Genomic DNA, 25,914 nt, shown 5'->3' with positions numbered 1-25,914 from the left:
TATATTATTATAATCCACATGTGATGATGAATGTCCAGAATATTAGAGAGAAACTGAAGGATAGAATTCGGATATCTTATTATTCCACACCGAGTGAGAGATGTTCGCCGTTAGCTGTGCTTCATACGATTACTTGTTCTGCTTCTGCTACACAACCACAGGCTGCAGCAGCTAGTGGTGTATGCTTGAAACTGGAGAGTGTGAACAACGGTTTCGGTTTCGGTTCGGGTTCGAACTCGCCGTTGAGTGTATTGCACTCAACTTGTCTCATGGAGAATAAGGTATAATAATTATAAACCCTACTAATTTGACAAATTGAAAATTAATTAATTAAACATTAATTTGAGCTAATTGAGCTGAAACTGTTTTATTATTGAGGACTTTGGTGGACAAAGATGAGACTATTAAATGGAAGGTTAAAATTGACTAGATGAAAGTTAGGGTTTCTGTTAGTGATAATTAATTATTACATATAAAATTGGAACTTTGAACAATTTCCTTTCCTTGATGAAGAACACATATAAAGTAAAGTTAGTGTTGCTGAATTTTTGTGATATTTTTGGAATTAAAACAGAACTTAGAAGAAAACATGGAATTTAGAAATAATTATTATTATAAATGAAGAACTTGGAAGAAAACTTAAAAATTGGAACTTTGAACAATTTCTTTGTACTTTGGATTGACTTGATGAAGAACTTATAATCTTATATAGGAAAGATAGGATTTTTTATGAATTTTGGACTGTTTGTTATCCTTTTTTACTTTGGATTGACTTTATGAAGAACTCACATATAGTAAAGTTAGGGCTTCTGAATTTTGGACTGTACTTCATTGATAAATTACAGATGAAAACGTATTTTAAATTCTTAAACAAGGTCTTATCTGGGTGATATATTTTTCAGTTCTGGGAATTAACTTTTAATTAATAAATAAGAATTAAGAACCTGTTTATAATCCTCTTTGCCACTTTGAACAATTTTACTTTGGATTGACTAGATGAAGAACTGATGCAGTAAAGTTAGGATTTCTGAATTATTTTGGATTTTTCTGAATATTGGACTGTTCTTTATTTATAATTGCAAATGAAGATATACTTCACTTTTTTAAACAAGGACTTAGGGTTATGATTTTCAGTTCTGGGAATTAACTTCTAAGAAGTACAAATTAACAACCAGTTTATTATCCTTCAAAGCACTGATTCGACTTGAACTTACAGTTTTACCTCAAATTTTATTATCCTTGAAATTTAAACTTTTTTTTTTTAACTTCGTAATATTAAAAATAAAAGGATCCAATTACAATAAAGAGGCAGGTAAGCGGGCAACAAGCTGCGCCGCTACCCCCTTTTGAATAGCAAAACCGATCCTACTAAAAATAAAGTTATTGTTCTATATGCATTCTGATGGGGGAAGAAATGGGTCCTAGACAGATGAACCGAATAGCGCCACCTCCTAAAGAATTTCCTATGCATTCTGAACCTATGCATATTGACAAAAAACACAATCTTATGCCACCACCTTTCGTTCATAAGGTTGAACCTTCTATAATGCCTGATAGAATTATTGAAAATCAGAGGCTTCCTAAGGAGGTAATTAATGGTTCTACTGTTCTTAATCATTTAGTTTGATATGCTATAAATATATATGAATATATTCATGTAAATATTTGCAGGTTCTTCAAAGAGATGATAATATGAGGTTAAGCCATTCACCTCCTGTTTACCCCTCATTTCCAGGTGAGCCAAATGATTTTTTTGGATCTTTTTCACATTGATATTTTGGTCAACACTTGCACATAAACGCTTGAAAAAAAATTGGCACATCAGATTAAGCAAACGGTGTGCAGTATTAAAATTGATTTTAGAGTTTAATATCCTTTTTAGATAAAATGGATCCTTAGTACATGTAATATCCATGAAAAATATAGAAGCTGTAATAATTATGCATTTTAAAAAGGTTCAGTTTTTTTACTTAGTTTTGTAGTGTGGGAAAACATTTTCATTGATCATTTTGATTTATGGTTCTATGAATTTTGCATGTTTAATTATATTCGTAGCGGGACTTGAAAATCAGTTTTTTTTAATAATGGAATTATTATATTTTGAAGGGCCAGGGGAGGGAAGTTCCTTGGGTCAATCATCATCCAGCAGCAGAGAGATGGATATCGAAACCGGTGGCAATGATACTTTTACCGAATCTCCTGCTGAATATCTACACTTTATTGCCTTTAAATGCGGAGCCAAGGTATTAGAATAACAAATCCTTGTTTACTAAATGCTTTTAAACATTCATTATGTTTACAGATTATAATATGTATTTACATATGCAGGTGGAGTTCAGGCCGGCTCTTCTTTCTAGTATTGACCTGCAGTTTTCTATTGAGGTATTTGAAATCCCGTAAACTCTAGTATGTTATTTATGAGACATTAATCTGAGTCAAACAATCAATCGTTATTTACAGGTATGGTTTGCTGGTGAGAAAGTCGGTGAAGGAATTGGAAGGACCCGAAAGGAAGCTCAACATCAAGCTGCTGAGTCATCTCTTATGAATTTGGCAGGTATATTTCTGCTACTAAAATTTAGAAAATTTTGCTTTTATATATTTAGTATGTTTGATGTTTTATCTGACCATAGTCACGATGTATATTAACTAACAAGTGTGAACAACGATTCTAACGATTGTAGGCAATGTTGATGCAGATAAATATTTATCTCGTCAAAAATCAGTAGACGATGGAAGGTTTATAAATGATGGAAATTCTTTTGGGCATGAATCTATGCCATATACAACTGCTTCTGGACCAGCTAAGCTAGAGAATCCTAGAAAAGGATCAATCGCTGCACTTAATGAATTAGTAAGATCTCATTATATTATTAAAAAAGATTAGTCACTGTGCTCATTGACCTAATACCTAATTTCTCATTTCAGTGCATGATGGAGGGTTTGGGGTTTACTTTTCAACCTCAGCCTCAAGTTTCATCTATTATGGGCCAGAATAATGAACTATATGCACAGGTACAACCTGACCTGATTTATCATGTGATTGTTTATTCACTTATGAATAGTCATGTAAACAAACCGAACGTTCGGTGAACTGTTCGTGAAGCGATTGGCGGGAAGTTCGTTTATGTACGTTTATTTAATAAACGAACCAACATGAACACATGTTTCGTTCGTTCATTTATGTTCATGAACGTTCATTTATGTTTGTTTATTTATGTCCGTTTGTTTATGTTCGTTTATGTTCTTTTACATATTAATAGAAAATAATTAAATTTTATCTTGAAGAGTCATCTAGTTAATGGTTTTATATTTGTTCATTTGTGTTCATTTAAGCGTGTTCGTTTATGTTTGATTGTGTTTATTTACATTTGTTTATATATGTTCATTTTTGTTTGTTTATCTTTGTTCAGTTATGTTCATTTACGTTCGTGAACTGTTCGCTTAGAAGTTAAACAAGCGAAGAACACGGACATGTTCATTTTTTAAATAAACGAACAGTCGAACACGAACACAAAATATGTGTTTGATTAGGTGTTCGTGTTTGTTTAAAGTTAAATGAACAAACACGAGCACGCCCTTGTTCGTGCTCGTATGGTTCGTTTGCAGGCCTACTTATGAATCTTTATATATCTCTTCATTTTGTATATTGGTCGTGTTTTCAGGTTGAAATAGATGGTGAAGTGTGGGGTAAGGGTGTTGGGTTAACATGGGATGAAGCCAAGATGCAGGCTGCGGAAACTGCTTTTATAAATCTGAAAGCAAGAATCGGACAATATCCTCAAAAACGACAATCTTCTCCCAGGTCATTTCAGGGAATGCCACCTAAGCGGTTTAGACCGGAGTACCCAAGAGTCCTGCAAAGAATGCCTTTGTCAGCAAGATACCCCAAGAACGCTTCACCCGTTCCATAACAAATCTTCTAACAGAGTATAAATGGATGATTGATTCTTAACAGCAAACTGCTTTACCATGATGGTAGTTAAGTACCTGTTTGTGAATGAAACCGTCTGGGTCAAGACCTTTGGTTGTATTTGAACTTGGATCCGTGGTTACAAAGATGCGAGCAAAGCAGATTATATCCGCTCTATCTGCACCTTTGGGTTGTCGGGAAACTAATACAGCTCTCGGCAACGTTAGGATTAACAACCGATACGGGTTCTTGCTTGGGGGTGAAGGATGAATGGTGTTGCTTGACATAGTAGCAACCCTCGTATCAAAGATGATTTGCTGCATTTAAGTTGATGACGATGATGATTGTAACTTTGTAGTTTGTAGTTGCTGACGTCGATGGTCGGGTTTTTTTTGGTTATTTAAGCTTACGCTTCCCAACGTAAATTTTTTATTTTTGGGAAGGATTTAATTTGCCTTACAATTTTTTGTCTGTGGATGATGGTTATAGACAAGCCCACAAGGGTGCAAAAAATACCTGGTTACATTATTGATTTTGTTTTAAAAATTGGATTTTGTTTTTAAACAAGCTTCTTACATTGTCTCCAAACTCCCACCACGGTGAGACCAGCTTGTCCGTCCGTCCTCGTCCTTTGCATCATGTGCTCAATCCATAGCCCAACTCTCCCTTTACAATCACAATCTCTCGTCCGTATGTGCACGCCATTGGCTATGCACGGCTCTAGTCTCTTTCATCTAATTCACCATCGTGCGCTAAACCATGCCACGTTGGACGGGCCGCTGTGTTTTTGTAGTCTTCTATGTTTAAAGCAAAAAATGTAAAATATTATGTTCATAATAATTGAGTACATTATGGTCAACCTAAGTAAAAAATGTATCTTTTAAATGACAAACCTGATCTCACTGAAAACAAAGTTATAGTTCTTTGAGTCGATAAGTTAGTTTTAAAAAATGGACGAAGAAGATAAAATATATATGACACCAAGGATCTAAAATATAAATGATAGTTTGGTACTTGGTAGTTGTTTAGACATTCTTGTCTTAAAAGAGTTAAAAGTACAATGAAAGCATGATTGGCGGTTGGCTTAGCATTTGAATGATCTGTTAGTCACTTGGTAAAACGATAATAGATTAATGACTTGGCCTAATAATTTAATTACATACCTACTAAACCGGTTAACCGAACCAAAACCGATTATAAGCAAGTCAAGAAACTAGTTTCGACTCGATAGTAATTCGGCCCACAACAATATTATCAGTCACCCTATCTTAATAATAATAAAATAATAATAATAATAATAATAATAATAATAATAATTTACGGACACAAAGTAAAACTAAAACCCCAATGAATATAAAAAGTGTGCATCCACGAAAACGGCCTAAAAACCCACCCAAACAGATTTATATAGAGAGAGAGAATCTAGAGAGAGAAAGTAAAACAAAAAACCATCAACTAAAACGATGTCGTTCGATACCTTCAGCGTGGACGGCGAAGACTCCACCACCACTAACATTCAATCCTCCGGTCAATTCGACGAAGGCTACTTCGATTCCAACTTCTCAACCGCCGATACGCCATCGTATTCAGTTGACAGTCCGGATCCATACGGTTTCACTTCACATCCGGATCCGGATCCGATTGACTCCTCTGTTCCGATCTCGAACGGTAGTCAGAATAATTACGATTTAGGTCAGGATGCTGACGGACTGTTTAGTTCCGATGGACCGGTGCTTCCGCCGCCGAGTGAAATGCGTGAGGAAGGATTTGCGCTTCGTGAATGGAGGAGGTGAGGTTTTAAGGCTCTGGATCTGATATTATTATTATTATTAAGTGTTTAGGTGAAGCTGTATTAGATTAGATCTGATTAGAACTTATTATTGTGATATAAGCAGCTATTAGTTTAATTTTGATAGTGTTATTTGCAGCGTGTTAATCATTTAGGTTTAATAACAGATTAGTATATGATTTAGTATGCGTGTAGTGAGTTTGACTTACTGGAGTGTATTGAAGTTGTTGTTGGCTTGTTGTTTAGTTAGCTATTAGGTTTTACTGTTATAGATCTGATATTATTGTTATTAACTGTCTAGGTGAAGCTGTATTAGATTAGATCTGATTATAACTTATTGTGATTTAGACAGCGGCTAGTAGGTTGAGTTTGATCGTGTTATTTGCAGCATGTTAATCGTTTAGGTTTTAGTGTTAAGTCTGATTAGAATTTGATAGTGTTTGTGTTGTGAGTTTGACTATTTGGAATTGATTGAGCCTGTTGATATTAAGGTGTATTTTACTATTTGCTACTGTTTTATTTAGGTTTTAATAGAAGAAACTAGATTTGTAGGAAGGTTTTGCGCTTCGTGAATGGAGGAAGTGAGGTTTTAGTGTTATCAATCTGGTTTTGTTGTAGATCTTATTAACTGATTAGCTGATTTGTATTAGATTAGATCTGATTAGAACTTATTGTGATTTAGGCAGCTAGTAGTTAGGTTGATTTTGATCGTGTTATATAGGTTTAACAGATGATTAATGTTGAAATTGCTGTGGATTAGAAGTTGATTTAGTGTTAGTGTAGTGAGTTTGAGTGTTTTGACTATTTGGAATTGATTGAGTATGCTGACATTTAGATGATTGATATTGGAAACTAGATTTATAGGAAGGTTTTGCGCATCGTGAATGGAGGGGGTGAGGTTTTAGTGTTATCGATCTGGTTTTATTGTAGATCTTATTAACTGATTAGCTGAGTTGTATTATATTTTGATCTGATTAGAACTTATTGTGATTTAGGCAGCTGCTAGTAGTTTGATTTTGATCATGTTATTTGTGGCATGTTAATCATTTAGGTTTAAGTAACAGATGGTGTTATTGTAATAAACTAATTAGGTGAAATTGTCTTAGATGTGAATATGTGATTAGTATTTGATTTAGTAGACGTGTAGTGAGTTTGACTTACTGGAGTGTATTGAAGTTGTTGTTGACTTGTTGTTTAAGTAGCTATTAGTTTGATTTTGATTGTGTTATTTGCAGCATGTTAATCATTTAGGTTGAAGTAACAGATGATTAATATTGAAAACTAAATTTATAGGAAGTATGTGTTGCTTATGCCACCTAGGGTTTGATATATGTGAATGGAGGAGGTAAGGTTTTAGTTGTCTGGTCTGGATCTGATTTTATTGCATGTTATTTATGTTTTTTTTTGTGGATCTTAGAGTAAATAACTGATTATCTGAAGTTGCACTAGATCCTATTAGAATTTGATTTAGTATCTGTAGTGATTTTCACTTTGTGGAATTTGATTGAACTTATTGTTGTACAGGTAGCTTTGAGTTTGATTGTGTTATTTGGATCAGGTTAAGGTGTATTTGTGCGGTTTTGTTTTGATTTTAACAGATGATTATTATTGAAAACTAGATTTGTATGAATCTAATTTTTAATATGATTCGTTTGCAAAACCTAAATCAAACAAGAACAAATAAATTAACATATGATGCAAATAAGATGATCAGGCTAACTGCTAACTGGATATCAACAAGTTCAATAAACTCCACAAGGTCAAAATCGCTGCATTAATACCACATCAAGTTCTAATCAGATCAGGTGAAATTTCACATGATCAGTCAATTACTTTTATAATCTTCAACAAACCGGAAACAATAAGCAATAAAATAAGATTCTGCAAACTGAAAGTCAACTCCTCCATCACAAAGAGCAAACCCTAGGTGGCATGATAATTTCACCTGATCAGTCAATTACTTTTATAATCTTCAACAAACCGGAAACAATAAGCAATAAAATAAGATTCTGCAAACTGAAAGTCAACTCCTCCATCACAAAGAGCAAACCCTAGGTGGCATGATCAACACGTACTTCCTATAAATCTAGTTTTCAATATCAATCTACTTAATCTGGCTTGCGGCTATAGTTTTTGATGGCAATTAATCTGGTTTGATGTTAAAAAAAATAGTGTAATCTTGATAAGTCTTGGCGATTATTAATCTGGGTTGGGGATAAACAGCAGGTAATACTTAATCACAGAATGCCTTGAATCATGAAACAGAATGCCTTGGGTCTCTTGGGCATTGAAACAGAACTATATAAAATTATTAGGGAATTATCTTAAATCGAATAATGAATTATCTTCAATACTTTTAAGCATTGATGTTGAGGATCACGTCTCTGTTTATAAAATTGAAGATACCTTTCTACTAGTCACATAACCAGAAACTATAAGAAGTCTTAGTACTTAGAGAAGATCTCACATTCTTAACAAAGAGATCAGGCTACTAAGTAGCCTTACTACTTGAAGCTTCTCTAACATCTATTTATTAACTAACTAATCTTAGTTGCCAACTTGTTGAATAAATGAGAAGTTTTACAGAAGTTTGTAATATTACTAAATCGTTCAGTGGAGATCACAAATATATTAAGTCTCTGTAAATGTGATAAATACTGCAGTAGAATACATTTTTTTGTCGACTTTATAAGTTTAACATGATGATTTCAGTTCTTGAATGAAGTCGTAGATCTTCGAATGAACTTCACCTTTTATATGTGCAGGCTGAATGCGATTCGACTGGAGGAGAAGGAGCAGAAAGAAAAGGAGTTAAGAAGCCAGATCATTCAAGAAGGTGAAGAGTATATTAAAGCTTTCCATGAAAAGAGACTCAAAAGCATCGAAACTAACAAACTCACCAATAGAGAAGGCGAGAAGGTAATTAATTCTTTTTTTAAAAAAATAACTTCTTTACCACATTGCAGTTAGACTGAACTTCATGTGTCGGTAACATTGTTTGTAACAGATGTACGTAGCCAAGCAAGAAACATTCCACAAAGAAGCTGACAAACAATACTGGAAAGCAATCGCCGAGCTGATCCCTCGTGAGGTTCCCAACATCGAAAAACGAGGCAAGAAAGATAAAGACAAGAAACCATCCATTACAGTCATTCAAGGTCCCAAGCCCGGGAAACCAACCGATCTCTCAAGGTTACGTCACATTTTGGTCAAACTTAAGCACACCCCACCCGCCCACATGGTCCCACCACCACCGCCACCTGCTGCCACCAAAGACGGTAAGGAAGTTGCCAAAGATGATAAAACAGTTGCTAAAGATGGAAAAGATGCGACGGCTACCGCCACCACCTCAACGAATGGTACTGCTGAAGCTCCCGCTGCTGCACCAGTCGAACAACCTGCCGCCTAAATACATAATCTTTTTCGATATAAAAGATTTTAGGATAGCTTTTTTCGTATAATTTTCTTCTATGTGTGTGGTTGCTGAGATTTAAACGATGTTACTATGTTGCTGTGTTTCGTAGAACCGCGTATATGTGTCAAAGTTTGTTATTACTGTTTGTTTTTATTTTGATGTTAATGATGTTGAGACATGGTTTAATTTCTTCCACTTGTCTGTGTAGCACTTTTAATCATTTTTTTTTCTAGCATCATAAACACGACGCTTCAATTCAGTTCAAAAACCGAACATACAAATTTCTCGACCCAAAAAGTCTATTTTGAACACCTGAAAATCGACAGATGAAAAGTCAAAGCAACCATGACTCATTCACAAAAACTAGTTACCACACTTCAAACAACCCGATAATAGGCAATGCTACTCATACTAAATAAATATCGAGTAATATACGAACATAGAAACCTAAACTGTATATAAAAATGAATTCTGAAAATATATATGAGCCATTGGCTACAAATGACCGTTAAGACAGTTATCGCGTCTTAACTAACTTCTATCATTCTATATACTGAATTCTGCTTATAAATAGAGTTCATCTAGGAACCACTTGGGTAATGGTGGAAGGGAAAGAAGTTGTTATGCGGCTCGTGGAAGCACCCGACACCTCTTTGTTGTCACTAGAATCCTGGTAAATTGACGGCGCTGTAAGTTCCTTTTCGTTAAGTTTAATGTTTCTTGTCAGCATGTTGACAACTTGACTCATCATCGGTCTTCGGTTTGCAGTCGCTTGAGTACAAAAAAACGCCACTTTTATATACTTTACAACGTCATCCTTAGGATATGTTTTAAGGCCCGGATCCACGAGTTCTAAAAGCCTCCCCTCTTCATAGAGCTCCCATGCCTGCGTAAACGAAAATCTGTTAAATATTATTTATTTATATATTTGTTCATTTTTGTATTTATAAATACTTACCCATTCCAATAGAACCTTTTGCATTGTACCCCAGCTCGACGATGAACTGCTTCTACCGCTTATTGTCTCGAGCATGAGGACCCCGAAGCTATACACATCGGCTTTCAAAGTCAAACGACCACCCAATACATATTCAGGAGCCAAATAACCGCTGAAGGGTAAAAACGTAATTTCATCAAGCAAGATTCATGTAGTAGACATAAAACATTAAAATAATATGATATTAATACGAACTCACGTTGTGCCGGCTAGTTTTGTGCTTATATGAGTGATTGTATCCGGGAAAAGTTTAGCCAATCCAAAATCTCCAATTTTCGGATTGAAATCGTTGTCTAGAAGTATATTACTAGCTTTAATATCTCTATGCACAATGCGCGGTTCAAGTTCTTCATGAAGATACGCAAGTCCCCGTGCAGTACCGATCAAAAGGGTAGTTCTACTAGGTAATGTGTCAAACATATTACAACAGTTTAAAATGACTTTACACTAATGCATAATATTATGGGAAAATGACAAAAATGTCCATTTTGAACATGGTAATCCTCAAAATGTTGATACAAATCTCTTCGGTTTCATTACGTCCGGTCCAAAACCAACCAGGCTGCCTTTTTCTTTTTCTAACCCAATGATCGAGCGACACCTGTCAAGGTGCACCCAAAATGTTCCAGGCACCTGGTTTTTATAAATCTAGGCGTCATGTGGAATTTTTTAGGCGCTGAGTGGATTTTTAATATCCAGGCGGCTACTAGATTTAATGTAGGCACCGCCTGGTTTTTTGAATTTTGAATTTTTTTTATTTACATTTTAAATTTTGATCTTTAAATGTCAAACGTATAGACTTGTCCAGAAGCAGCTGGGCATAAAGGGCACGAAATTTATCAAAGTATTTGAAGTCACCGTATGTATCGCTAGGTAGTCATCTTAAACCTGTAAAACAACCCGGTTTTCGAAGGATCTTATTAACGAGTTACCTCAATAAAAAAAATCACCTTTTTAAAAAAAGAACATAACCAGGTGGCGCCTAGATTAATCTAGTAGGCCGCCTGGCTTTTAAAAATTCACCGGCGTCTAAAAAAATCATCCCGCCGCCTAAAAAAATCATCCTGCCGCCTAAAAAAATCCACCAGGCGCAGCGTGGAACATTTTTGTTGGGCAGATAAGAAAACGAGGCGCTTACGGTAAACATTCTTGACAGGTGTCGCTCGATCATTGGGTTAGAAAAAAAGTGTGGTACGGTTGATTTTGAGCTGAACATAATGGAACCAGTGGGATATGTATGGACAATGGACGTTTTTGTCATTTTTTCTAATATTTTATTATTGTTGTGTGTAACAGAGAAATATTCAAACCACCTATTCTTATTAGATCAGGAGGAGGAATTTACAACTATTTTTATGCATTGCAAATGTCACCTCCACCTACAAAATCCGAGGCGAGTAATGTTCTCGGTAAGCTTCAGATAACATGGCGTACGAATTTGGGTGAGCCCGGTCGCCTGCAGACACAACAGATAACTGGCAATGTAACTCAACTATCTTTTTTTATATAATATATATTTATTGGAATATAGTATTTAAGGTTTCAGTATCGCTGGATTAATATTTTTTTCATTGGCGTAGGCGGTCACGCGGAAAGAGATTAACTTGATAGCAGTGAAAGTGCCATCTGTTATTATCATAGAAAAACCTTTTCTGGTAAGTATTGTTTTTGTAAGTTATATGGATTAATATGCGCACGTTTAACGCTATGTAACGCGTTCATAGGTGCACTTGAGCCTCACAAACTTGACTGCAAAGAAGCTCGGCCCGTTTCGAGTTTGGTTATCTAATGATTTAAAAGAGGAAAAGGCTGTTGTGATTAGTGGACTTCAAAGGATGGTAAGTTAGTGTTAAATATTGTATGTTTTTTTTGTTTAATTTTTTTTTAATTAAATTATGATAATTATATTTTAACTCATGTCTGCAGGATTTACCTGAGGTAGATGCATTTGCATCCTTGGAGTTTCAACTGGTAAATAAAATTATTACTACTACTACTACTACTGAAATGTATAATCAGATTAAGGCCCGTGGGAAAACCCAATAAGCCCGTGGGCCCTAACTATATACATTACAGTAACTACAAAATAATATTACTCTGTAAAACATTTGTGTGAATTATGATATTTCTGTCTTTTTTTTATTTTTATTTATTTATTTTTGTAGAATTTGATATCTTCAAAACTTGGAGTGCAGAAAATAATTGGTATAACAGTGTTCGATGCGATGGAGAAAAAAACTTATGAACCGTTACCCGATCTAGAAGTCAGTTTTATGCTCTTTACAAAGTTGTTAATCACATCATTTTTCAGCCTTTCAAACCTTAAATACTATTCTAAACACTCTTTTGAATAACTGCAGATATTCGTGGAATCGGATATATAAGCCACCAGCCAACATTTTCTGAAAACGATTATAGCCACAAAGATTATTAACGAGCCGTTGAAGGCTAAGAATTGTTGCAGCTATGTTTTCATATTCGTTTTATTTACTTAACATTTTATATAAAGGCTAATCAACCCTGAGGTTGTGATTGTGAAGCTACTTAGTCGAGTCCAACTGGTCATGCATAGTATATCTATTATTATTATATCAATAGATAGCATCTTCAAATGGGCTTGTATACTTTTATGTTATTTACTTAAATTTTTAAATAATTATTACATTAAATACGATTATAAAGTTTTACTATTAATGTAATAACAATATAATTTTCTTGAAGAACTAAGCATTGTAATTACATCCAGATGAATCAAGATCCAAAATCTATTTATTTTGAATAACTTAACTAAGCATTGTATACATCTTTGAAAATTTACTAAATATTAAAAATGTATTTAAACAGAATTTAATAATTATATTATTAGGCTCACTAAAACTTACAAAAATGATTTTGTTATATAATCCAAGATTTCATAATTGCACATAATAGTTTAGAAAGAGATTTCATGTGTGTGCAATATTTCACAAATATCTCAATATTAGATAATAATAAAATTTGATATAGAAATAAATAATTTGTATAGAATATTTGACACATCTGGTTCTATGGTATAGTGGTTAGCACTCTGGACTTTGAATCCAGCAACCTGGGTTCGACTCCCGGTAGGACCTCTTTTTTATTTTAATTTTATAAAAATGATGTATTAACATACGCTTGTTATACTTATCATACGCCTTTCTAGAAACAAAAATAAATTCTATAAAATCTTACTACTCTAATCCATTCTTATACTTTAATTCTATAAAAATAAATAACTACTATTACATGCCACTTGTCACACTCTCATCCATTCTTATACTTTAATTTTAACCCATTTTTTTAAATATGGATACTACATGGGTCATTACCCACCCACTTTATTTGTTATTCAACCCTCCTATCTTTTATCTAATCAAACCCTAATATCTCCCAACTACATCACATATGCCTTTCCATCAGCCCTTTCCATGGCCTCCACCACCACCCTAAGCGCCGGCAACGAAATAGACCCTCTCCACGGCCGCCGCCGCCGCCACCACTACTATCGCCCCTCTCCGCTATATCTACTATATATATACATATACGACGCAACGGTGGACCTCAAAACCCCTAAATCTCTTTCTCTCATCTTCACCAGGTAATAATATTGTTATTATTAACTCTTTTGATTGAATTTTGATATTAGATTGATTAAAGGTTTAGGTTTAAGATGTTTAATTTGAGATTTGTGTATTAATTAGCTGTTTACAGATCATGTGTATTTGATATTACTATTATTATTATTATTATTATAATAATAATTATTATTATTATGTACACGTTTACGGATCAAATTAAAAGAAACTATTATTATTATTAATATTATTCAATTGTTTATATATCAACGTTTAAACTTATTATTATTATAATTATTATTATAATTATAATATATCTTGATTTGATTATTATTAGCACTTTAATCCATCTAAATATACCGTGTAAACCTACGTCTCACTTTAAAGGTAACTTTATAATGATGACTGTTCACAAGAATATTATTATTATTATTATTATTAATGATCGTTGATAATTTGTTATATGTTAGTTTAGAATGGATGTAGGTGATGATCTCTATGCAAATCTGGAGTGAGATGTTAGTATTGAACTGCTGAATTTACTATCGAATTGAAGAATTTGGTTGTATGATCAATGATGTTACTATTGAATTGAAGAATTTGGTTGTATGATGTTTTGCATTGTTGTTGAAAGTGAGTATACGTAGAAGTTTTTCAGGAATTGAAATTGATTGGAAGCTGAATTATGAATTTTGTTGATTCAGGTTGTTGAAGATGGAAAGAAGAATTGATCATTTTGCACCACTTGATTATGTTGAGCTTCAGATTTTTCCAAGCAATAACAGGGTTTCCTTTTATTAACTTATTTGACTGAGACCCTACTTGACAAATATATCTATTCACTTGGTTTTTAATCCTATAAAATTCAATTTAGAATATAATTCTTCATTGAATATAAAGTTATGCACTTTGACATTTAAAAGTCAACCTCATTGTTTATCAAATTCAGATTTTTTACAAGATTACAACTTTTTATCCCAATTTTTCCTGTTAGTTGTAATAATCACTAAACTATATATCAGAAGTAACTATTATGATACAGTACAAATTTGCATTGCATATAAAGTTTTGAACCTTGACATTTAGAAGTCAAACTCATCGTTTATCAAATTTAGATTTTGTTACGAGATTACAACTTTTGACCTCAGGTTTTTCTGTTATTTGTAATAATCACTAACTAATATATCAAAAGAAATTATTATGATACACTGCTACAGTACGATTCTGCATGGCATAGAAAGATTTAAACTTTGACATTTAGAAGTCAAACTCGATGTTTATAAAAATCAGAATTCGTTACGAGGTTACGAATTTTGACCTAAATGCATTCCTTTTATCTGTAATAATCACAAACCTCTATATACTTATCAGCTTTTTCTTAAAATCTTTAAAAACATATATCAATTATAAAGAAAAACAAACCAGCCATTTGACTTCGAAAGTCAAGCAATGAACTTTTAGTGATAACATTAATATCATTTTTAATAGTATTATTGAATATCTATCTACTCTAATAAAAGAATATCTCTTTTTGACACTTGTCACTCTATCAATCCTTTTCATCTTTTTTCAGCCCATTTCTAAAATATGAGTTTTTCTCCGGATCCCGTCTGGGTTATTACTCAAGTAACTTCATTTCGTATAATTTTAATGTAAAACGTGAGTCTATTAATGATATATGATATGTATTCTACTTCACTTAATTATATGTTATATTTTAATTAGCTACCCGTGTATTACACGGGCCTCAAACTAGTAAATATATAATATTTAACCAATCGTTTTCAAGTTTCAACCAACGTATTATTATTTTTACTTTTGGACTCGTTATTATAGTACTTTGTACTTATTGTATATTTTTTAGTTTTTAACTAAACTTTCCATGCTTCAAAAACCAACTAACAAAATCTTCCAATAATACTATGTCGGATATATAATAGGTAAATAACAAGGTTGTTAATGTTAAATGTTAACCCGTGATAATAATTATATGTATGGTAAGTAACAAGGTTGTACATTATAACATTTTTACATAGTATTGTCAATTTTTTATATTTTCTTTTGGGCCATGTCGTGTCTACGAGATCTGAAGTCATTGTTAGAACATGAAATGTAATTGCTGCACCACGATGTTAGTTGATGTTATTTGGCCACGATTGCAACGATCTGACCGGGCATAATGGACCGTGTATGATGGGTTAAATCCGAATTTGACATTTCAGATTATGAGATTAAGACATGTAGTTATTTACTTATTTAGGACTATATGGTAATATGGTATATACTTTCCACGGCAAATTTAGAAAAGTAAAGTAAACAAACAAAGTTTAATAATAATGATGTTTTTTTAAAATAATGCATGGTTTTATAGTTCGTAAAATATATCATATAATAATAAATAAATAAATAAATAAATAAATAAATCAATTTAGTCTCTCTTGAAATACCGCAACTACCCAGGTTGAATTCAAAAGCAAGTAAAGAACGGTTTTAAAAGTCAAATACTTTATAACTTTGATGGTTTTTTAATTTATTTATTATCATATTAAAAAATTAATTCTTTAGTTAATAAAATGCAAGAACTAAAACGATAGAATTACAAAATTAATCCTCCAACTTATGTTGGCTTGTATTTTTATATTAAGCATATAGTTTTGAAATACGGGTGATTTAATCAGTGTAATTTTATTAAACGAAAATTTGTGATCGGATTCATCACATGTTAATGTATTTTAATCATTAACAAACATCATTATGATTTCCACAACTCCTGAACTCCATAGATCATGATCGTTTATGTTTTCACAAGTTGAGGCTTTGCAATGTAAATTTGTATGCAAAGACGTACTTACATAAAACATCTCTCTCACACACAATGTTTTATGACTTGGATGACAACTAGAGTGTTAAATCTCTTTCGGAAAAATATACGTTGCTCGAAAGGTCTATTCTTGTAGTCAAGTTCTTATATACTGATGTTTTAATTCTGGTTTAATTAAATTTATATTAAAAAAAACTTGGGTAGTTTTCAAGGACTCGTTCTTTCATGATTGGTTGTTAGATTGACACGCTTTATGTTTATTTAGTCACGTTTGATGTATGAAGAATTGAAAACTATGTTGCGTCGAATTAACAAGATTAGTTAGATTGACTACATATTGAATTCTCGACCATACTTGAACATTTATGTATTCATTTATAACGTCAAGTAAATGAGGGGTCTTTTCGTGTTTCACACAAAATAAATTTAGTGGTCCCAAACTCTTTTAAGTACTCATGTGACATTAAATACCTCTACGATTTAAATACTATGAATGATCCCTTGTAACTATCCAAGATTCGAATATGATATGGTACATTGGTACCTACCTCTTTTCCTATTTAGAAAGGACCAAATTGGATACTCTAGAAAGATTGTGCCAAATAGTGGTTTTATAACTCATATCACTAACTAGTTGGGTTGGTGAGTCGGTGGATCATTGACAAAAGCTAATCCTTTAAAACATCAAAATGTTGGAGATTTCGAGTTCAAGTTTTCTAAATAACATAAATTCATCGTTCAAAAGAAATAGGGCATATCACTAGGTCAAGTATAGATTCTAGCTCTTTTTTATGTTTTTATGATATCGATTATCGTATAAAAAACAATTAGATGATTTGAAAAAAAAATGGAGACGATGGGTCAGGATCTTGAAGAGTGGATGACCACGATCTAAACACCAGCTCTCTAGTGAGAGTGTTGGTAATCTGGTATTTCATTCGCATACTTGCATATAAAGATAAATTTATGTTACGTCTTGCAAGGTAATGGGTCGGAAGGAGCTCAAGTTTAGCTCATGCCGACAAATGCCCAACTAGTCTTTTCTTACACCTGAACGAATACCGTTACACTCCAAGCTTCACAGCGTGTAACATCCTTAGTTTGTGTGATAGAGTGAACTAGTATAGATGTGATAGGTTTAGGTGTTGACCCATTGAGCTTTAGGCACCAAATGGTTGTTTGTTTATATACAGTGTAACATTGTACCTCTCTTGCTAATATAATATAGACCATTTTATGTTTCTAAAACTTCTATATTGCACACTAGTTAATAAAAAAATGTCGGTTTAATTCGTTAGATACAAACCAGTAAAACCGGCTGGACCTACCGACTCACCCATCTAATCTACTGATTTTCACTGTCAATTTCTAAAATTAGAAGTGCAAACGAGCCAAGCCAAGCTTGAGCTTGAATAGGCTTGAGCTCGACTCGTTTCAACCTCTTTTCCTAAAGATCAAGTTTAGATTGTGAGCAGTTTTTCAAGCTCGAATCAACTCGTTTATTACTGATTAATCAATTTATATAAGTTTTTTTTTATTTATTTTTACAATAAAATCCTTAAACGAGCCTAAACTCGACTCGAGCTTGTGTAGTACCTGAAACGGGTCAAGCTCGGCTCGAGCTCATGTGTGTAGTGTGAAACAAATACATAGAAGTCCAGAAAAGGTGAAACATAACAAAATACACCAGACTCGTGAGTGTTTGACGAGTCTAAACGAGTCCCCCATCCAAGGTAGCTCGATGACTAAACGAGCTTTATTTGAGGCTCGGGTTCGGCACGAAGGCGATTATAAAGTCAAAATCCAAAATACATAGTGGAATCTGTTTTATCAATGTTAGGCCATCTAGGGATGCAAATGAGCCGAGGCATTCGCGAGCTACTCGAGCTCATATTGATTATACTCTGCTCGTCTCCAACATAGAAGTCCAGAAAAGGTAAAACATAACAAAATACACCAGACTCGTGAGTGTTTGACGAGTCTAAACGAGTCCCCCATCCAAGGTAGCTCGATGACTAAACGAGCTTTATTTGAGGCTCGGGTTCGGCACGAAGGCGATTATACTCTGCTCGTCTCCAACTTTTCACCAATGTGATCCTGAGTAACTTGGCTTGTTTTCACCCCTACCAAAAATACTAGACAAATAAAAAGCTCAATAAAGATACATAAAACAAATTATTAAACTTATATCTTCTAGTATTATAAAAGTATCTACATCAAAACAATATTTCATGTGTTAACTTTTTTTTTACAGTTTGTTAGAGGCAATAGATTGCATACTTGAAGGTGCTCAAAACTTGATCATACCAATATACACTAACTCAATAAAAAACCAACAATTTTGTTGGCTAACACAAGAAGACCTCGTTCGGTATCTTTTGAACTCGATCGGTATCTTTTCCCCTATACCCACATACACCATCGAAGCGCTAGACATTATCGAAAAGTCAACGCTCATGGTCAACTACAACGACCCCGCAATTACTACATTACCCTTAATATCATGCTCACTTCTTGACCAAACCTCTATAGGAGTACTTAAAAAAGATAACCGTTTAATAGGTGAAATTTCCCCTTTTACCCTTGCGTGTTGTGACGAGACCGTCGCAGCCGCCATTGCCACTCTGTCAGCTGGGGACCTTATGGCCTACATTGACTACTCGGGCCCATCAGACGATTTGGTCAACTTGGTCAAAACAAGGTTACACGAAAGAAACTTGACCGGGATGTTGGACCTTATGGATGACTACTATAACCCGTTATCTTCGCCTTCATCTTCGTGTTGCTCGTCGGATGAAGAATCCGGGCCCACTAGAAATGGCTGCGTGGGCCGGTTTTATCCTGGGAGGCGGTCTGAGGAGATTGTTTGCCATCTTTGGAACTCGTTGATCGCGGTTATGGTTCAAATGATCGCGCTTCGTGTAAGTTATGCTTGGGTGGTTCAACAAGATTATACATTAGTTGGCATTGTAACGTATGCAAAGATTTTGAAACAATTTCGGAGTATCGCAGGTGCTCGTAATAATAGTTTGATTTAGTAACAAAAGTTTGAGCATTTTTTATAAAATTTAGTTTCAAACTTAATTATTGTAATGTGAACTTATTTTGTACTTTAAAGGAAAAATTTGTATCTTACCATTGACTTTATTCTTAGCATCATAATTTGACTTTATGATATGCAAGTCAAACATTGATTCTTAGCACCTTGTTTTGATCTCTTATATTAGAGTAAACTGCAGTTTTCGCTCTGTGGTTTGTCTAAATATGCAGTTTTAGTCCAATAGTTTTAAATCTACGATTTTCGTCTCTGTGGTTTCATATAACTTGCAATTAAACCCGGCTACACTAATCCCGTTAAGCCTTGTCGTTAAACCCATCAACGTGCCCATCGCGTGAGGGGCATTTGTCTTTTTTCTCTCCCCAAATAATCCTCAGTCCTAATTCGCAAGCCCCCCTCACGTGAGGGGTTGTGGTGTATTTGGGAAAAAAGGCACAAAACTGCCCTGCACGTGAGGGGCACGCTGATGGGCTTAACAACCAGACTTAACGGGGTTAGTGGGGTTGGGTTTAATTGCAAGTGAAATGAAACCACAAGGACGGAAATTGCAAATTTTAAGCTACTTGACTAAAACCGCATATTTAGACAAACCACAGGGACGAAAACCGTAATTTACTCCTTATATTATAAACCTTATTTAATTACTTAACGAGCCTGCGCTTTATGCTGAGGTCACTTAGATTTTACGCTAGTGAGTCTAAACGGGCCTTTTTAAAATTTAAAAAGCCATGTGCAATGTGTATGACTGTATGTATCATGTATGACAATATGAGAGTTGAGTAATAATCAACCTGATATCCACAGACCCATAGAATAATATCCAAGAAATTCGCAAGATAGTTGACAGTCTTGAATCTTGATTATGTTGGCTCAATTGTTGTTTGGTCCGAGAAATGGGCACAACCCGTTAGCTAGAAGGTGTACAAACATAACCTTTTATACTCGTATAAGTTTGTTATTGCGATATTTTACAGAGTTAACTATAAAAATAAGATTGCAGTTGATGGTATTATTAGTATAAACTTTGACACTGTTGTGATCATTTTCAGATTACATTTTCAAAGTGACAGTTTATAATTTCGGGATGAAAATATGCCTTCAGAACGTTTTGGCTATAGTTAAAGCCGTTTGCTTCAGTTAATGATTGAGACAGTCGTCTTGGGCAGGGGCAGACCTACTCATAAGCTAAGGGGGTCCGCTGTCCCTGTCAAAAATTTTTTTTAGTATAAATATAGTGTTAAATCCTGACAGACCCCTGTGGAATTTCGAGACGACCCACATAAGAGTTTGAGACCGACCCTAATAAAAAATAAAAAGAAAATTTTTACAAATATAATTATATAAAATGTAATATAAATAATTTTTCTAATTAAATTTGAGTTTAATACTAATTTTTAAGTCTAATAGTCCAATACCTAACCCAATTATATCGCTCATTCAAACTCTGAACCGAAGGGTCAACAACAGTGTTATGAAAACCTGATAAAACCGAATGACCCGACCCAAGGGTACCGAGTACCCTAAGAAAGAGAATAAGTTCACTAAAATAAAACTAAAAAGTAGTGATTAAATTATCGAAACATATTGTAAACGGGCAACAAGCTGCACCGCTACCTATTTTAAATTGCAAACCCCAATCTTTTAAAAACTACACTGACTGATCTTAAAGACATAACCTTACTATTTATGATCCGTTAAACACGACTAAATACAAACAAAAAAAATAATTGTTATTGTTATTGTTATTGTCATAGTCATAGTGTGTTTACTAAAGACCAAAATTTGATCACTACACATATTATTACATAACTACAAATAACGATCCTTCAAGAAAGCTTCAAAGGCCATAGGTGTTACACCATACTCACCTCCACGTGGCATCATGTCAGTGACACACTTCGTCTTCTTCAATTACATTTTCAGGGTTTATAATAATAATAATATTATTATTCTTTATAAACCAATCAAGAATCACTAGATGCTGAAACCTTTGTTCAATGAGAACATCTTTTAAGGACTCTCTTAAACTTCTTGAAGCAGATATTCAACATGCTAATACCCTGTAAGAAGCTATTCAATTTACTCTGTTTTTGTGTTGAATATTTTGATGAAATTGATGGTTTTATTTGATTGTTTTATGGGAATTAATTTGTGGGTTTTTTATATTAGATGGTTTAGAACAGTTTATGATCTGGGTTTGCTTTGATTTATGGTATAATATAAGTTTTGTTAAATTGATTGTTTCTTTATTGGATAAAGGTGGCACCTTTTTGCTAGTTGAAAAGAAACCTTAGGGTTAATCTTATGTGGATTTAGCTTATTTAGTTATTATTATTTATTTATTTTAATTTTTCTTCCACATTATTGTAAATTAAATTTATGTAAGAAGTTAATTCAATTTACTCTCTTTTTGTGTTGAATATTTTGATGAAATTGATGGTTTTTTTGATTGTTTTATGGGAATAAATTTGTGGCTTTTTGATATTAGATGGTTTAGAACAGGTTATGATCTGTGTTGTGTGTTGATTTATGGTATAATGTAAGTATTTGCTAGATTGATTGTTTCTTGATTGGATAAAGGTCCTTTTTGCTAGTTGAAAAGAAACATTAAATTGGATAGGGTTTATCTTGTGTGGGTAGCTTATTTAGTTATTATTATATATATATATATATATATATATATATATATATATATATATATATATATATATATATATATTTTAAAAAAATCATAAAACAAAAAATAATAAAAATTTTAAAAAAGTAAAAAAACCAAAATTCTTATATTTCATTCCGGTTTCATTAAAAAAAATACAAAAAAAAACAAAAAAAACGTCGTATTATACACATATGTATAATTTTATATAATCTTTAATTACGTAATATACACATATGTACTGTATCATTTATCTTAAATTATACACATGTGTACAAAAAAAACATGTAAATATACATATATGTATATATTATACATATGTGTATATAATTTAGCTAAACCGAGTTTTTTTTTTTTTTTTTTAAGAAACCGGGATGATAAAATAAGAACTTTGGTTTTTATACTTTTTTGATTTTTGTGTTTTTTTTTATTTTATGATTTTTTTTATTTTTGGGTTTTTTGTGGTCCAAAATGGTTCTCATAGTTCTCAATTTCAAAATGGTTCTCTCATGATCCTGATCCTATATATATATATATATATATAAAATTTTCTTGCCCATTATTGTAAAAAAAATCCTTATGATTCCCAACAATAAGATTATAACATCTTTGTTGGCTCAATTGTCGTTTGGTCCGAGAGAAGGGCCAACCCAAGAATTAATGGACTTAGTGACCAAGTTAGGATTATTAGGTTTTTTGTTAGCTGAGTTTGAGTTAACATTATGGTTTGAGAGATGTAATAAGTTTTTGAGTTATATTTTTTGATTAATATACGTGAGAGTTATTCACAATAATTTTTTTTTTCGTTTTGGTGAGTTATACTAATTCGTTCTTGTATCTTTAGCCAAATCTTATAAGCCCAACCTCAAATACCAACACCGTGTTTTGTGTGTGCCAGTTTTAATGATATGTTATGATTTTAGTTAAAATCAGTCAAATCGGTTATGATTTAAGTTAAATTTTTTTTTTTTTTTGATATGTTATGATATGCTGTGAAACTGTATATATTTAGTATCTTATAATACAATGATCAAAAGTGTCTTGAAAGTGTTAAGGATTCACATTAATCAGTAAGATGACATGCGTTTTTGTTTTGACCTTCTTAATCACTTATCTGTTCATAAATTCGATAGTTTTTCCTATTTCATATGTGAAAGGACTAAAATGACCTTGGTATTTAGTTGGATGAAATGTAGTTTTATGTTTGCTATGTTTTATTGAATCTTGTTTTGCAGTGCGTCTGATTTAAGACAGGAGTGTGATGGTGCGTGTGTGCAGATGCGGATGTCTTACAGTGCAGCCGCACAGTTTTTGCTTTTCTTTGTGCAGTGGTCCGATTGCCACTTGGCAGGCGCGCTCGGTCTGTTGAGGATCCTAATTTACAAGGTAAAATATTCATACTTTTGTTCATAGTAAATACAAACTTATTATTATTATTATTATTATTATTATTATTTTACATTTATCGATGAATATCGTATCTTTGTTGGTTTAATGCACTACAGGTTTATGTTGATGGCACCACAACGATGTCGACACATGAACGGAAGGCAAGCATTAGAGAATTTTATGGTACGATCAAACTGAAATTTAGTTATGAAATAATCAGTTTTTTACTTTATTTTGTGTAAACTTTATAAAATTATAAAAACAAATTGCATTATTGATGTCGAAAATAGGTATTATATATCCGTCTTTAATGCAACTTCAAAGCGGAGTTACTAATTCGGAAGATAGAAAGCAGAAGAAGATATGCGGCGACCAATATTCAAAACAAGAACATGACGACGATGATGATGATGATGATATTGAATCGGAAGAAGAATGCGGAATTTGTATGGAAGCTAATGACAAACTCGTGCTACCAACATGTACACATGCTATGTGTTCCAATTGCTATAATGTCTGGTATGATTCTTGATCCGTTGACGTAAGTGCATTCACAGTTGTACAATACAAGTTTTCCAATGCATTGGTTTCGGTTACCCTGGTGGTGAATTAGGCGGGTTGGGTAATACAAATGATAATAGGATATTGGGGGTTATTATATGCAACCCGGTTTAATAAACATGTCGTGTTTGAGACTTTGAGTTGAGGTGTTTAACCCGTTTGCTTTAAACATGTCAACTTGTTTAAAATTGAGTAATATATGGCAATTGTGACCCATACAACTTATTTCGGGTCATAAAATGGGTCACACTAGAAAAAAGAAAAAGTTCGAACGGGTCCAAATGGGCCAAGAGAAAAATGGGAATGGGTCAGAATGGGCTGAGATAAAAAAAAAGCCCCTCAGAAAATAAATTAAAAAAAAAATCATAACTCAAAATCTAAATAAAATAAAAGATATAAAAAAAACTAAAATGTTTCCTCTGTTGTCGAACGGTCTGAAATCTGTTCTGACCCATTCCAACCCTTACCTGTTCCGACCCGAACCAAACCAACCCTTTTTTAATTGACCGGTTCTGACCCGAACCAAAACAACCTTTTTTTAATTGACCCGTTATGACCCATTTCGACCCGACCCGACCTATTTAGGTCATCCAGTCAGCCTGTTTACGACCAGTTTTACGCATTTATTTTTACAACTTGATTACAGCCCATTTGCATATTGTCAACTCGTTGGCAAAATGATTACTAAAAGCTCTTGTGGAACAAATTGCAGGCGAACAAGATCATTGTCGTGCCCGTTCTGTCGTGTCAGCCTTAGAAAAGCGGACCCGAGTGAGTTATGGGTGTATGTTAACCGAAAAGAAGTGATGGATATGCCCACAATAACATGGGGAAATCTTAAAAGATTCTTCATGTACATAGACAAGCTCCCACTTCTTGCCCCCAACTCACCCTTTGATGCCTATGATTCATATTTGAGGTAGAATATATATTTATATACATAGACCGGGGTTATTTGAGTCGTTTCTCGGTGTTTTTAAAAGCGAACTTGTGATGATCGCTAATGTTCTATACTCGGCGTGTTGGTGTCCATTGTGGACCGCGGAGGGTTAAGGGTGGTTTTGCTAAAAAAGAAATTGTAAGGGATGTGTAGGTGCATTTGTGAGGTTGTGTTGAATGGTTGCAATTTATTTATTTGTTTGTTTGTGGGAGTGTATATTTTGATTTTGTATTGAAGTTTTGAATAAACAAAATATGAATAATGGATAATAAAGCATTTTAGGGATTTCGTTCACATGTAATTGGTCATCTATTTGGAATATCAAAATGGTATTAAATTGGATTAAAAGTTTATTTTAAAGTTGTGTTTAATATGATTACTGTTTAAACTTTGAACCGGTTCATGTTCGGATGTTTAACGTTTGAAGTTGTTTAACCATAAAAAAAGGCAACGGTTTAGGTCTGATTTTGTCAGACTTAAGGTGTTTGTTTTGTTAAAGTGAATGTGCCTCGTATCTATTCAGCTCTAAAACAACGCTGAATGAGAAGAAACAACGCTGAATGAGAAGAAAGACATAATTACCCATGCAAAACAAAAAAATGACAATGATTTTCAATTGATAAAAATGCAACAAAACTTATTTATAAACAATTATATTAGTCTCAATCAATGTTGTAAAAGTAGGATTACAAGGCCGAGTATACTCCGAGTACTCGCTACAAGGTATGTCGCCGAGGCGAGTTTATGCAAATCCGCCTAGTTACTAAGAATCGTCAAAT

At 33.4% G+C, this 25,914-nt stretch overlaps 3 protein-coding genes, 1 long non-coding RNA gene, 1 other non-coding gene and 2 pseudogenes across 6 annotated transcripts; 6 read left to right on the top strand and 1 right to left on the bottom strand.

The window, feature by feature from the left end:
* Positions 1-1,402: 1,402 nt before the first annotated feature.
* Positions 1,403-4,451, top strand: LOC143621211 (RNA polymerase II C-terminal domain phosphatase-like 1). Its single transcript, XM_077092719.1, has 8 exons — positions 1,403-1,588; positions 1,672-1,735; positions 2,107-2,243; positions 2,329-2,382; positions 2,461-2,557; positions 2,685-2,854; positions 2,929-3,015; positions 3,666-4,451. Exons 1-8 carry the CDS (start codon positions 1,403-1,405, stop codon positions 3,912-3,914), a joined length of 1,044 nt encoding a protein of 347 aa, XP_076948834.1. The 3' UTR covers positions 3,915-4,451.
* An 838-nt stretch (positions 4,452-5,289) lies between these two features.
* Positions 5,290-9,312, top strand: LOC143621176 (clathrin light chain 1-like). Its single transcript, XM_077092681.1, has 3 exons — positions 5,290-5,702; positions 8,468-8,621; positions 8,710-9,312. Exons 1-3 carry the CDS (start codon positions 5,377-5,379, stop codon positions 9,109-9,111), a joined length of 882 nt encoding a protein of 293 aa, XP_076948796.1. The 5' UTR covers positions 5,290-5,376; the 3' UTR covers positions 9,112-9,312.
* Positions 9,313-9,620: 308 nt separating this feature from the next.
* Positions 9,621-10,534, bottom strand: LOC143621210 (cold-responsive protein kinase 1 pseudogene; annotated as a pseudogene). The gene is made up of 3 exons (XR_013151474.1): positions 10,314-10,534; positions 10,076-10,226; positions 9,621-10,003 (listed from the first exon to the last, which is right to left on the bottom strand). The product of XR_013151474.1 is annotated as a cold-responsive protein kinase 1 pseudogene (transcript).
* Positions 10,535-11,546: 1,012 nt separating this feature from the next.
* LOC143621099 (uncharacterized) lies at positions 11,547-12,667 on the top strand. Its single transcript, XR_013151453.1, has 4 exons — positions 11,547-11,952; positions 12,041-12,085; positions 12,280-12,378; positions 12,475-12,667. It is a non-coding gene; the product is annotated as an uncharacterized LOC143621099 (long non-coding RNA).
* Positions 12,668-13,155: 488 nt separating this feature from the next.
* Positions 13,156-13,227, top strand: TRNAQ-UUG (transfer RNA glutamine (anticodon UUG)). Its single transcript has one exon. It is a non-coding gene; the product is annotated as a tRNA-Gln (tRNA).
* Positions 13,228-18,780: 5,553 nt separating this feature from the next.
* Positions 18,781-19,755, top strand: LOC143621209 (CBS domain-containing protein CBSX5 pseudogene; annotated as a pseudogene).
* Positions 19,756-21,451: 1,696 nt separating this feature from the next.
* On the top strand, positions 21,452-25,516 carry LOC143621098 (E3 ubiquitin-protein ligase AIRP2-like). Its single transcript, XM_077092620.1, has 5 exons — positions 21,452-21,651; positions 23,481-23,631; positions 23,751-23,817; positions 23,925-24,153; positions 24,908-25,516. Exons 1-5 carry the CDS (start codon positions 21,587-21,589, stop codon positions 25,116-25,118), a joined length of 723 nt encoding a protein of 240 aa, XP_076948735.1. The 5' UTR covers positions 21,452-21,586; the 3' UTR covers positions 25,119-25,516.
* Positions 25,517-25,914: the final 398 nt, after the last annotated feature.

This window comes from Bidens hawaiensis, unplaced genomic scaffold (genome assembly GCF_021521415.1).
Source record: "Bidens hawaiensis isolate Kalapana, Puna unplaced genomic scaffold, B.hawaiensis_p1.1 tig00002772_1, whole genome shotgun sequence".
NCBI lineage: Eukaryota > Viridiplantae > Streptophyta > Magnoliopsida > Asterales > Asteraceae > Bidens > Bidens hawaiensis.
Note: the sequence above shows the minus strand (reverse complement) of the source record. Positions and strands in the feature narration are given on the sequence as shown.